The sequence below is a fragment of the Plodia interpunctella genome, chromosome 2, assembly GCF_027563975.2.
Source record: "Plodia interpunctella isolate USDA-ARS_2022_Savannah chromosome 2, ilPloInte3.2, whole genome shotgun sequence".
NCBI lineage: Eukaryota > Metazoa > Arthropoda > Insecta > Lepidoptera > Pyralidae > Plodia > Plodia interpunctella.
In genome coordinates this window covers 8,163,510-8,176,988 of record NC_071295.1, presented here as the reverse complement: position 1 = coordinate 8,176,988, position 13,479 = coordinate 8,163,510, and the positions used below count along the sequence as shown (strand labels likewise).

General features: G+C 34.9%; 1 protein-coding gene across 2 annotated transcripts in view; it reads left to right on the top strand.

Moving 5' to 3' along the window:
• The window catches only part of LOC128678173 (protein artichoke-like), a 60,781-nt gene extending 48,530 nt beyond the window's left edge, over positions 1-12,251 (top strand). For both annotated transcript variants that reach the window (XM_053759544.2, XM_053759533.2), the window contains one exon: positions 9,542-12,251. In XM_053759544.2, coding sequence (XP_053615519.1) covers positions 9,570-11,300 — 1,731 coding nt within the window. In that variant the 5' untranslated portion in view covers positions 9,542-9,569 and the 3' untranslated portion in view covers positions 11,301-12,251. The remainder of the gene's footprint in view (positions 1-9,541) is intronic.
• Positions 12,252-13,479: the final 1,228 nt, after the last annotated feature.

Below are 13,479 nucleotides of genomic sequence, written 5' to 3'. Positions count from 1 at the left end.
ATTCCATGAACTATATATAAATTGACATAACAATTTTAGATGCGGCATTTATTCACTGTATGGATCATCACACGCACCGAAACCGCACTTTCATGGTTGGGTTAACCTACCGGCATCTATTTAGAATACACTATGATGACGCTGGATATCCGATATTAGCGTGGGGCAATGCATCCCAAAGATTATATCGAATAACGGCCTGTGGCCACTGAAGTAGACATATTTCGTGGGAGTCTACAATTGGTGTTAGAATCACGTACAGTAATACTACTTTCTACTAATATTATTCAAAATTTTTGATGTGTCTATGTTTGTTACTCCATATGGAAAAATCTGCTAGATGTGCTGTGATGGAATTTGAAATGAGAATTGAATTAACTTATTAACCCTAAAAATATCAAGGCAATGGAGTTCTGGGCGCAGATGATTCATAAGTTACGAAGTAATGTTGATTTACATTTTGAAATAAAATGTTTGTTGTATTCTTTGCGTATTGAATTCAAAAGTCCTAATATAGCACAAAAATATATATCACATCCATTCATAATTAGATAAGGCATAGAATTAAAAATTGGCAGTGTATTGATTGAAAACCAGTCATCCTGATTCTGCATTCTGTCTATCTCATAAAATATTGTTTTATCAATATAAATGGTAGATGGGAGTAATAAAATAATTGCTTTACTTTATTATCCCAGCTCCAGATATGGACATGTATTGTGTTTACTATAAATCCGTGGGAAAGAGGTTTCGATTTCGACCGTGGTAATTCGAATCGGATCGTTTAATGTGTTTTACTACTGATAGTCACGGAATATTGTACTCCGTAGCTGCTAGAGATGGGTTTACGCCGGGAAAAAATGTTAACGCCTGGCGTAAATAGCTATAAGATGAGTTTAACACCAGACCGAATAGTTTAACGCCCGGCCGTCCGTTGCTCATTTCTCCTAAATAGAACTTCATTCCAACATTCGTTATTTACTTATTGCGTCTTGAGATTGCTGACCGTCTATTAATTTCCCATCTAGTTCTTCGCTCAGATTGAAATCGATGGCTATTAATGATTTTTCACATTATTAAACACCTGTATTAAGTATACCTACACAATTTCTGTCACTTTTCACTTTATATCTTGTTTCTTACTAAATGGAATAAATCCTGGTCGTAATTCATAGTCTGAGATTCCATTTATATTAAAATAATATTTAACATTTGCCGAACTTAACCCATAGTATATCACTTGTGATAACTCTGCTTGCTCACTTTCGGTTGTAAAACTTTTTTACTGGAATTTGCTATTTATTGTTTTTGTCTACTTGCTTGTAGTTTTGATTTTGATTGTTTTTTTTATGGGGTTGTTTTTTTTCCACAATAAACGTTCGTTCATTATTTTTTTCACAATTAAAAGTACAAGATTATGAAAGCATCCGCAGGAAACAGCTGTCAAGTACGCATCGTAAACATACTACACACTCGTGTTACGGTACTTGCGCAGACGCAGCATTCATCAGCAGAAAAACGGAAACCGTCAGTGATTTAAAGAATGTCTGAATGACAAGAATGCTATTCTTTGTCCTTTTCTATTAAAAGTTGAAGACATGGATTCATGCTTCTGTTTATATTGCGTAATAACTTAAGACAGAAGGTAGGTTAGGTCCCTTTAAGTAGGGTACAGAGGTACTAAATAAATTAATCGACTTGGTAACATGGATCTCACAACTTTTTACGGTAGAAAAACTGAGCTGACTTGGGTTTTGTACAGCATGTTTTTAATGGCATAAATTTTATTACTGCACATACAATCCTACATACAATCTTAAAAATATTTTTGAGGATACATGTACAATAAACAGCATTTTAATTACCTTACATACATATCATATTTTATGGTCTAATCCTTTGTTAATAGCGAAAAATTGAATTTACTATTAATCTGCTCACTTTACAAAATAGAAACATGCAGAATTAATTTCTTACCTGATAATGCATTGATTGTACATTAAAAAAATCAATAATTTGTTAATTACCTATTATTATATCTCTCAAATAAAATAGTTTAAATAAAATATTATAATTGAAACATTTCTGCCGTCGCCTGTCCAGATCTTATCAATAAATTAGAACGCGCAGAGAAAACACTTTTGGTCTTGCAATCGCAACGCAATCAAAGCGTCCATCCCAATCGAATTAATCTACTCGTCTAGCCTTTGACCATCTCGTTTGAAGGCCCACTGATTAATAAATGCCCAATACATTCAGCCTAAAACGGTTTGATTTCACATGAGCCCATTAAACCTTTAGTTTGTTTGGGTCGACTTTGGAGTTTCAGCTAGCATTCAATTTTAAATTAAAACGGTCACAATTCTGAACTCCTTTTCCTCCTCAAGTATTAGATAATAGATGTTAGAATTATTAATTCAATTTTGGACATGAAAAAGTACGTGAAGATGTATTTTTTGTAAACGGTATTTTATTTTCAGTAAATAACAACCTTTTCTGTTTTAGTATTTACTTGACTAGTACATTTTACAAGCTTATCAAGTTTATGAAGATAGCTGCTAGAAAGTTTTATAACCTGAAATAAAAGTGCAACAAAACAAATGATTCCTTGACACCACGCGAATTTCAACTACGAGACTACACGCTATATTCACATCAGCTTGCAGACGAAATGTTTTCTGCTTCTAGAATAATCTTCTAAAAGAATCATCATGAAACATCCAGTAAAACAACATTAACTTATAAGTTTAATCAAAACAACGGGATAAAATTGCTGAGGTGAGCACAACACTAAAGAAGGGATAAAGTTATCGCGCGCCGCAGTCAAAAGAGTTCTTTCAAAACGTCAGAGTGTAAAAAGAAACCGAATGCGCTTTTGCTCAAACCAATGGTTAGTCGGAAGTGAAATCCTCCCTTTCATTCGCTCATTCATTCATAAAACGCATTACGTCGCGGCGTAACCCCCGGTTCAAACCGGCTAGTGATGTGAAATATTGTCTCAAGTTTTAGCTCGTGCCTGAATTTCGCAGATTCTTCACGGAAGCATATTACAGTTACATCTGTTGCCTCCAAATCAGCAGCCATCTTTTGGATTGATAGTAAATTTACTAATAAATTAAGATATTGTTCTACTTTTCATGTGCTCGATAAAAACTAATATACTACTAGATTGCAATCTGCAAAGTATTATTAATAAAAAAATATCAAAGGATAATTAAAGATTATTCGCTGTGAAAGAACACAAACTATTAGATCTTATAATGCAATAATTTATAATTCTATATATATTTTTAATTCAACTCAAAAAGTCCAATTTTACTGACAGTCTTTTGCAATCACTATCGTTGCTCAGAATACGTTACGGCAGGCGAATCCCCGGCATGATGCAATATGGAATAAGAACGCAACGCAGGATTTGCTGCAAGTTGCACTTGCAGTCTCTACTGAGCTTAAATCTATATACTTCTGCACCGGGCTTTGTGCAAACGGATAAAGCCTGTGTTTTAGTTTTCTATAATATTTTATGCTCGTGTAATTTCATGAAACGTTGATTCTGAAATAAAAATGTTCTATTTACATTGAACGAGTTTTATAAAGCCTGGTAAATCCGGTTGGATTTAACACGCAACAAAACAAATTTATTTACCATTGTGTTATTACCAATTCGTTCTAGTGCTACAGTATACATTCAAGAAACCGTTCGGCATTATTAACTACTCTACCACAATTTCCCCTTATTGGCAATTCGTAAGAGCATGGATTTTATCTGTCCGAATAACGGTTCCGAGCTCACAACGCCTCAATGAAGACAATATATGAGCCCATATTACTTATCTACGGGTACTTTTTACTTACGAAAACAGATTTTTTTATCCCCGCGTGAATAATAGATTTATTCACCGACTCATTTCCCTAAAACCACTCCATCTAATAACCCTAAAAGAGCCTGTAGATATCTGAAGGAAGCCGTGGGATTTTCGCTTGGGCTGGCTGTTGAGTTCTAGTGGGCGCGGCCTCGATAGCGCCTATCCGCAGTTTCGACGAGCAATTTCATTATTCAGCCTCACCAACTTCGCAGGAGATTGCTGGGATAGGATTGACTAATTTCGCCGTATTCCTTAGACGAGCGCCGTCTTCATTTGCGCGGAGACCGTTCTGTGGGCTTAGCGGGCGATCCGCACGATATCACCGACGTAAGCACCTCATTTGCAGCTTTGCGACAATTTATCCGAAATAGAACGCCTCTTAACCTTATCCAGCCAAACTTAACTTACTCAGATGCAAATATCCCACTTTAAATATCATTATCGACCCCATTTCTCAAAGGATCTTAATACGGAAACAATTCACAGCAGCTGCTTACTTTTATTTTAGAGTAAAATCGGCGAAGTTTCAAACCCGTCTACAGCAAACCGTAGACGTGTGGTCTAGACTACGGCACGGAAAACTAACGTGTATTGCTGAAAGCTCTTGGGATAAAGCAACTTCATAAAGCGAATTTACCACTACATGTCGCTCCAGACTGGGCCGTCTGGATCGTAAAATATTATTAAAACAAAAAGTAACATTTCGCTATGAGCTTTTAATATTTACTTGTTACTTTGTTCTGTTGCCCTTAATCGTATAGTAGGTCACATTTACATCAAAAGGTTCAAAGTTAAAGCTGTCTTCTGCATTATTGAAAACCTTAATATTAACTAAAAACAAAGTGATATTTGTTTTTGACGTTCTGTAACGTATTACAGAACAAGAATATTCGTAAATATTTATTATTTCTGTACAGTCTGGCTTGAAATTTATTTGTAGGTCACATTACAAAAGTTACAACGAATACGATCGAATTTTAACTAAGCCTATATTTTTAATACATCAGGAATAATCCAACCGTTGCCTTGCTCAGAGCCCTTTGAAGGCGCGCCATATCGCGTTCACCATTAGAAGCCAAGTGGCAAGTTTTGTATCCAGCTCATGGCAATTCATCGACGCTCTCGTTAGCCAGGGCTCGCCTGAATGCCGCCTTAGCACTCCTCATTATTGCGTTTATAAAGGCGCCCATACAGAACCCTGATTCACTAAGACCCGCTCTGTCGGTGAAAGAGAAAATGGAATTGTGTAGACGTTTTGTACGATAAACTTCTTTTTTTATTTTCCCCGCTGTAAGCCAGTGTTGGGGAACTCTGAACGGAGATATTTTGTGGCGACGCCACGTATTGTGAACGTAACGACCTGACATTTCGAGTTCTTTAGTTAACGTTACACATTAAGGTAATAGGAAGACATAAATAGCCGAGTCGTCTGAAACATGTCTTTGAATATTTAAATAATATTTAAAGGTGTTAAAATAGTGAGTCAAACAGCTGAGCTTACAAAGACTATTTTGGACTATGATGTTACCACTACAAAAATACTTTTTTCGTCACACTAAAGTTGACAGGCATTTCAAGCTTTTACTCTAAGTTATGTATGTATATATATATATACGTATTAAAACAGATAAATTTGCAAAATCAATCTTTATGAATTTATTAATAATAATCAGATTACAATCGAGAAGTTGGCAACGTCTAATCGGCATTTGATTGCAAAATCAATAGCTGAACTATCGACAGGCGCGGTGATATTAAATTTGTTTGGGCGCGGACACGTTGCTAATCATTCCTTAATGTTCGCTTAATTAAAACCCGGATAATTGCCCATTTAGCTGTTATAACTGCTGCTAATGAAAAGTATTCACGAACAGTCGGACTTGTTCGTGGGTGCAATATGCTGAATGATCTATTCTAGGTGCCAGCCATATTTGTGTTTGTTGAATTTTATGTAGAGTGAACTGATATTAACTTACTCAAATTAATTGCAAATTTGGATGAATTTACGCGCATGCATATTGTAATATATACAGATATTACAATACCTCTATTATGTAATTATAATTAATGTTGAAATTTACTCATGTAGTTAAAAAACCAATAACTGAAGTGTTAAACTGTAGAGCAATATCTAAAAGTAAAGATTTTTATAGCAGTAAATGCGGATGTCTAAGATATGTGAGTGAATAAAAACTAATCCAGTTCAGCCAATACATTGAAGAGGGCTTGGAATTGAACGCCAGTCCGTTTACTTTTTGCTGCCCTCCCGTTACTCCTCCGACCAAGTTTTCTCATTATAGTCACTCACACACCCACATCAAATACATAGTGTATTAGAGTGAGTAAATAAACAAAATTCGCATTGAATTAAGATAAATTAAAAATAATAATTGTATAGAAGAAATGAAAAAAAAATGAAATTCAAGATATCTCGTTGAGAATGACAGTCTTTGATAAATTATGTGGATGGCGATGACAACATTTTCAGAAACAATTTAATAACGATATTATTGGTAGGTTACAAGACCCAAAAAGCATCCATATTGTACATATATAATACATAGACTTTTATAATAGTGTAAGAACGTATAGTGAGCAAAATAGCGTGATACTTTCAGTTCAAATTGTGGTTGTAAAAATACAGTTGTTCAAACTCTAAGGACCAAGAGCAAAAGCATCTATTCAATACGTTGAGTAAAGTTTCGGTTAAACCGTGGTTACTGTTTTAAAAACGGCATCGCGACTCACACAACTCATAAAACTGAAGAGAACTGGGTATTTTCTTGGGGAGCGAGAGAGCGGTTAGCCGACTTTTACACTGCTTTTATTGTCTCGGCTCCCCCTCGTAAACCCTCCTTAGAGCAGTAACATCTCAAGTTGTATTAACACCGTGATAACTTTAGTGGAACCGTTCGTCCTAACTACGCCGCCCACAATTAGCCCGCCCCGAAACGATAGTTTCTCTAATAATTTAAATGGATTCGATGACTACCATCGACATTAATACGAAAGGATTCGTGTGCCAGGACCTTTAATATTGAATTGAGAGAGGACGGAAACTGTAATAATAAATTATTAGGAGCGCCCGCCGCGCGCTTTCAATGGTGTTTAGATGTTATGGCATAATTATGAAGGTCGGTTTACACCCAGGATCGGCGTTCCCGAAGTCATTCACCCCGAACTGGATTCAAATGTGAAACCGATAGCGGCAAGTATAATGGAATGGAACAGAAAAATAAATTCGATCATGAAACTTCTGTTATTCAAAATAAAATTAGCCGAGCAGTAGCAAACCAAAAGAAAAGTCCGGTACAATTTGTTAAAATCCGGATTCTAAATGCTGTTATACTCTAATTTTTCGACAAGGAAATATTTAATTTACATCTTGAGCTCGAGCTTTAACAGAAAAATCCGCAAAACAAAAACTTGAAAACATACGGTGAATACTGCGAAAGGAAAATGAGAGTTCGCCAAGTCACTTGTTCATTTGACAAAAATTTTCCAACGAATTTACCGGTTTCAATCGATGACGTCGGTAATGGAAAAGTTCAATAGGCAACAACAAAGGCTGATACAAGTTAACGAAGCCCACGAAAGCGAAATTCACGATGGGAGCGCACTCCGGACAGGAAATTAAAAGACAAAAGAGTACGGGCAGAGCAGTTTAGGCTCGGAAATGGAGGGCGTGCCCTCGATTTGCCATCTTTTGTACGAGACTTTACTTTTTTATTAGGTGTTCAGTCAATTTTTACAACAAACTAGCGACCCTCTGAACTCAAAAAATGTTATCATTCAACAGACCACCTAAAATTTGAAACTATTGAAAGTGTACAAAATTCAAAAGTAGTCATAATGAACGTCATTAATATACTTAAGATATTAATGACGTAGGTATTTACAATATATTATTATTGTTATACTTTCTATAAGCAAAAATATTAAAAGAGGTTTAAGAAAATTCAATGAATTCTTACAACTCCCTGATCTTGGAAATAAATCTACAGGTGCCATTAAACCTTATTGAGAAGGGAGAACCGCCAAAACGATGATTAAACTTGCATCTTTTCGGTTCACCTGATCTAGAATACATTTGAATGTAACAGAATTAAACCGGTCTAATACGGGTTGTCTACTGTATCGAATGTGCGTACGTCCATATGGTTTCTCTAATTCTGACGGTCCGGGTAATCCCCTCAGCCGACGGTATTGGGTTACCGAGGGATAGACGTCTTCTCGCGCTGTTAATTGAAACGCTTTCTGAGACACAAAAAGACAACTCCAATAGAAGTTAATTCCAGAAGGTGCTGCGAACAAAGCGTTTGAATCACTAACTCGATTTCTTTTTCTTCGTCTACTTGCTTCAAAATTACATCGCTCTTTATTATTCCTATTACGTACTTTACAAATTCAGCTCCTCTCGTTTACTGCCTTGTATTTATGTTGTTAAAATGGGTGTTGTTTGTTAATCACTTAGCATAATACAGCCGACAATAAATGATAAAGCGGGAACCATCTCAACTCACAACTTTGTTTCCTAATTTAATTTGCATTTCGAACCAAAAACTTTCCGTGACACTGTTTTGCATTATTAATACTTTAGCATGGCGTGATCTCACGGGAGGCGCACTAGAAGCCATAAATTGAATTCCGACCTTCGCAATTAGTTATTCCTGCGCGTGAAAACTTTCGAGATCGTTCGCCTTCGTTAACAGATGTTACGGCGCTATTCATTATACATTCCATCGAATTGTAAAGCCGAACATTTAATTTAAAGTACCAAATGCTCCTTTGTTAAATCGACGAACATTTTAGGAGGCATTGTAGAGTTGCTCGGGCGAAGGAGGATTAGCGGCGGGTGCTAGCCGCTAGTTTCCCGTTCACCGGGAACGTCTTAAATGCGGGACAATTAATAATGATACTCTCCGTTGTAAACCGTACAATTTGATACTGTATATGTTATATCTACGAAAATCTTCATAGCTATATTATTAATGAAAATCTTTATAGATCTCGAAAGAAAAGTATAAAATTGTCTATAAATCATTCACAGACGATCGTTGAGTATGGCTACAATGTAATACAGCTAAATAATGAAACTTATGTCGTTCTATGTGATGGAATAACAAAAGATAATAAAAAAGTTTCCGTTCCTCGCCTAGGCGACCACCGTTTCGCCAGCGTGGCACGTCTCTTATCGGCCTAATTTGGATCAAACAATTCCATTCCCCCTCATACAAATTGCGGAGAGGCACATTTGTTATCTGCAGTTTTCGCCAGAAATTATATTAAGATTTCGGCGTGTGATAATGTTGTATATTTTTACTTTTCTCTCGCAGTGTGGTGAGGGTATGCGTCCTTAGGGAGAAGCCGGATTTTATGATAACAATAAATTACGCGAAAAATAAACTAGATTTCATGTACTTTGTAGAACCAAGATATTCGTTTCATGCTCATAATATTTTGTTTGAAAATTACGGTCTTTGTTTAGAATAAAGTAGTTTTCAGTAGATGCGTTTGTAATTTTAATTTATTTATGCTATTTTATAAATATAAATATTCTTAGTTCTCATTAACATTTTGAATTCATATATTACTATTATGATACTTTTTTGTTTGTTAGAAACTAAAATAAATATTCTTAAATAAAACTAATTCTTGTTTTTCTTCTATTTCAGGTTCCCAGTGGTACTTACATGAGATGTTATGGGCTCACGCGGCGTAGCGAAGTGGCGCTGGTGGGTGGTAGTGGTGGCATGGTCGTGGGGCGCGGCGGCACGCACGCTGTGCCCAGCGCGATGCGCATGCGACGACGCGCTACGTGCTGCATCCTGCGCGAACGCAGGCCTCGAAATAGTCCCCATACAACTCAATCCAGAAGCCACTCATATAAACTTAACGCACAATGTCATCAACAATCTTCTCTACACCTTCGCGTTCTACACACAACTCACTGTCTTAGACATGTCATACAACAAAATACAAGACTTAGGTAGTAAAAACTTCGAGAATAACATGGAAATGACTCATCTTAACTTGAGTCACAATCTCCTGAAACATCTAGATAAGGACACATTCATCGGACTGAGGAAGCTGGTCGATTTAGATTTATCCAACAATATGATATCAAATGTCCATGCGCAGACTTTCAAAGATTTATCAGTACTAGAGAGGCTTGATCTATCAAACAATAAGCTAGTGAGTTTCCAACCGGATTCATTCGAGCCCCTGTCGACGTTGAAGATTTTATCGCTTCGGAACAATTCCATATTGGACATACCGTCTGCAAACCTTTTCTTCGTTGTTCACTTAGAGATTCTAGATTTATCAGAAAATTTAATACAACGAGTTCCCAGACATGGTATGCCGTATTTAAAGGAATTGAAGCACTTAGATTTAAATAGCAATATCATTGAAGAAATAGACCAATTAGGATTCCACAATTTGCCATCATTACGACATTTGGATCTCAGTGACAACAATATGACAACAATACCTACATCAGCTATATCGAAGCTTTCAAATTTGTCACATCTCTACCTCAGTGGCAACTTTTTCCAAAACATAACAGCTTTATCTTTTCAAAGTCTGTTCCATTTAAAACATTTACATCTTAGCAGACTTTATGATCTTGATAAAATTGACTCGAGAGCATTTGTCGACAATATAAATCTACAAAAGATATGGATGAATGAAAACTTGAAAGTGGGGGAGGTCCCTTCGAGATTGTTCCATGGAAATCCTAAACTAACCCACATTTACATGAGAAATAACGCTTTGGAGACTCTTGAAGCTTCTCATTTCCCAATCGACCGGCTGCAAGAGTTGGAAATATCTGGAAATCCCTTCATCTGTAATTGTTCATTGTTATGGCTGTGGAAACTTGGAAGAGAAAGTGAAATCAATAGCAAGAGAGCTGGAAATGACAGTTTAACGCTCAAGATTGATGAAGAAGACGTGAAATGTGCTGGACCTGCTCATTTAAATGGAGTTCTGTTTGTTCAAATTCCGGAATCAGAATTCGGGTGCTCAAGTGGGTGGGTGATTGTGGCGGTAGTGGTGCTAACAGTGAGTATTGTAATAAGCGTGGTGGGAGGTGTTTTGTACTTTATGGGACCTTTGAAAAAGTGCAAAGGGGACAAGTCAAAACAAGTAATGACAAGTGTCATGTTAAATGGTGATGTGTCAAAATTAGGTAATGGTTTAGGTTACTCAACGCGGAGTCGAGAACAGGAAAATAAACGAGAAGTAGATCGGTATCTAATGATTGGGTCATCTGTTACGAATAACTTCCATTCGCTCAATCCTCCTTGGCACAGTGTCGATAAGAATCCTTACTATCAAGAGGACAGTGAGGAACACATTTATCAACAGTTCGCGTATGAGACTATTCCTCCTCATCGGACACCAGAAAAGCCACACATAGTGTACGTCTAACATAAGGTTTGCGCAAAGGACAATATGGCGAATATATTTTCTTTGCAGCATTACATGACTAAACTAGTGTATCGTCAAATAGACAATGAACATTGAACAATTGAATATGCAATAATGTAAATAGTGATACGATTGAAATTGTAATATGTGATAGCTTTGTATATAGTGGTGTAAATATACGAACCAGTGCGAGAAGACATTAATTAGATATATAACTCTCCATTTTGTACTTATGTTACAGATAGAATCGAGTTCTTTGGACTGTATAGTAGGGATGTTTTTTGTATCCAAGTATTATTTTGTTTACTAGTTCCTCTGAAATATGGGTACTCAAATACGATTAAGTGCTTTGTAAAAAGAAGTTCAGTACTAATGAATATTATTAGAACTCATGTGTAATTATATAGTATATTATATATTTTCTGAATTAGAACACCAATACTTGATGAAAACTTTGTACAAATATGAGCAATATAGATACTAATTTCAAATAATTATATGTCGTTAATTTTATTCGGGATATTGTTATAGTATACCAATAGTTATTTAGATGAAAAACATTTTCCCACTAATAATATACATTGCTTAAATCATTAACCTTTATACATATACCTGCATATAACTTCATATATAACCATTATATAAACCAGCTGCTCTGATGGTGAGGGGTACAAATAGATACAATTTTATTGGCTATTTTTGTAAATTGATTTCACGAGAATTACTTCAATTCATTGATTTTCATAGATATTTTGAAATTCATATTTTTATACGTAGTGAATATGTATTGGTTCAAAAGTTTTTGATCTGACTGAAAATAGAATTAAAAGCCTAATTTAAATTATTGTTTTTTAAAACTACTTGAACAAAAGTTGACTGGTAAATCAACCAGATCCAAATCGCATATTAAACTTATTAACTTTGTCATACAATAGCAACAACCTTTAGCACGAATTTCATATTTGTTTATAATATATTTTATAGAAATATATTCATTCATGCGATATGTAATATTGCCACAATATTAGCTTTTCCTGCAATGATTTATTATGATAACAATTTATGGAGAACTCATATTCAAAAAATTTTAATACGTCAATGAGCTTACGCATTTCATAAAAATACCATTTTTTTCTTCGTATCCATCCAGTGAACAACATTGGGGGCGATTAAATGGTTGATTAGATGATGGTTATAATTTTCATATAATAACTGATGTTATACTATGTCTACACCGAACCAATGAAGGGTAGTCAGTGGCTACATCTGTCTCCTTTTGTTTCAGAATTTCACCGTCTGCTAAAATAATAAATAAAATTCGATAAGACTTTCATTCATTTAAATTCGTTTGCTCCCTGTAAACATAGCATTAAAGACAAAGATACAAAATCTATTGAACCAAATCAGTTCTTCTAGTTGATATAAAATTTTATGGACGCTAATTTTTATAAAAAATATAACGTAAAATAAAGTTATATCGCATAGCAGTCACAATACCTAACCATTGGATGATACCTACAGTCGTAATGATAGCGTAAGCCTATTTATACTTACTACTTTTAACTTTTGTTATGAAACTTATTTAAATATATAACGCATTAAAACAAACGACAAATAAACAATCAATAAAAAAATCCTGTATTTTCTTTTTCCATCATTGTTAAAAATTATTAAGAGAAATGTGGAACATAAAGAAGAAAACAAATGCATCAGAATATTATACATTCAGTTATAATCAAATTGAGGTAATTTTTTTTGGAAAATTCAAAACTGATAATAGTTTAAATTGATGACAAAATCAATGGGTTTATTTGTACAAGTTTTCTAATAAAATGTATTATATAAAGTTTAATCAACACTATGAAGATAAATTAAACTTATTGAATTTACAGATAGGTAAGTAGATAGTTAAGTATATACATTTACAAATGCTAGTACCTAAATTTTTTCATTATTTGAACTACTAAACAACAGACTATAAAGATTCCTGAATTTTAAAAACTAACATAACACATTGACAATCATGAATCTCGTTACATTAATGAATCGAAATAAAATGAAATCACTCATCAACTTGATTATGAGCAATTTAATCGGATTCATAAGTATCATTGGATGTCAGTGATTTGGCATTCGTTGAGAATATCTCCATTTTGGAATGTATTTCATTATTCACAAA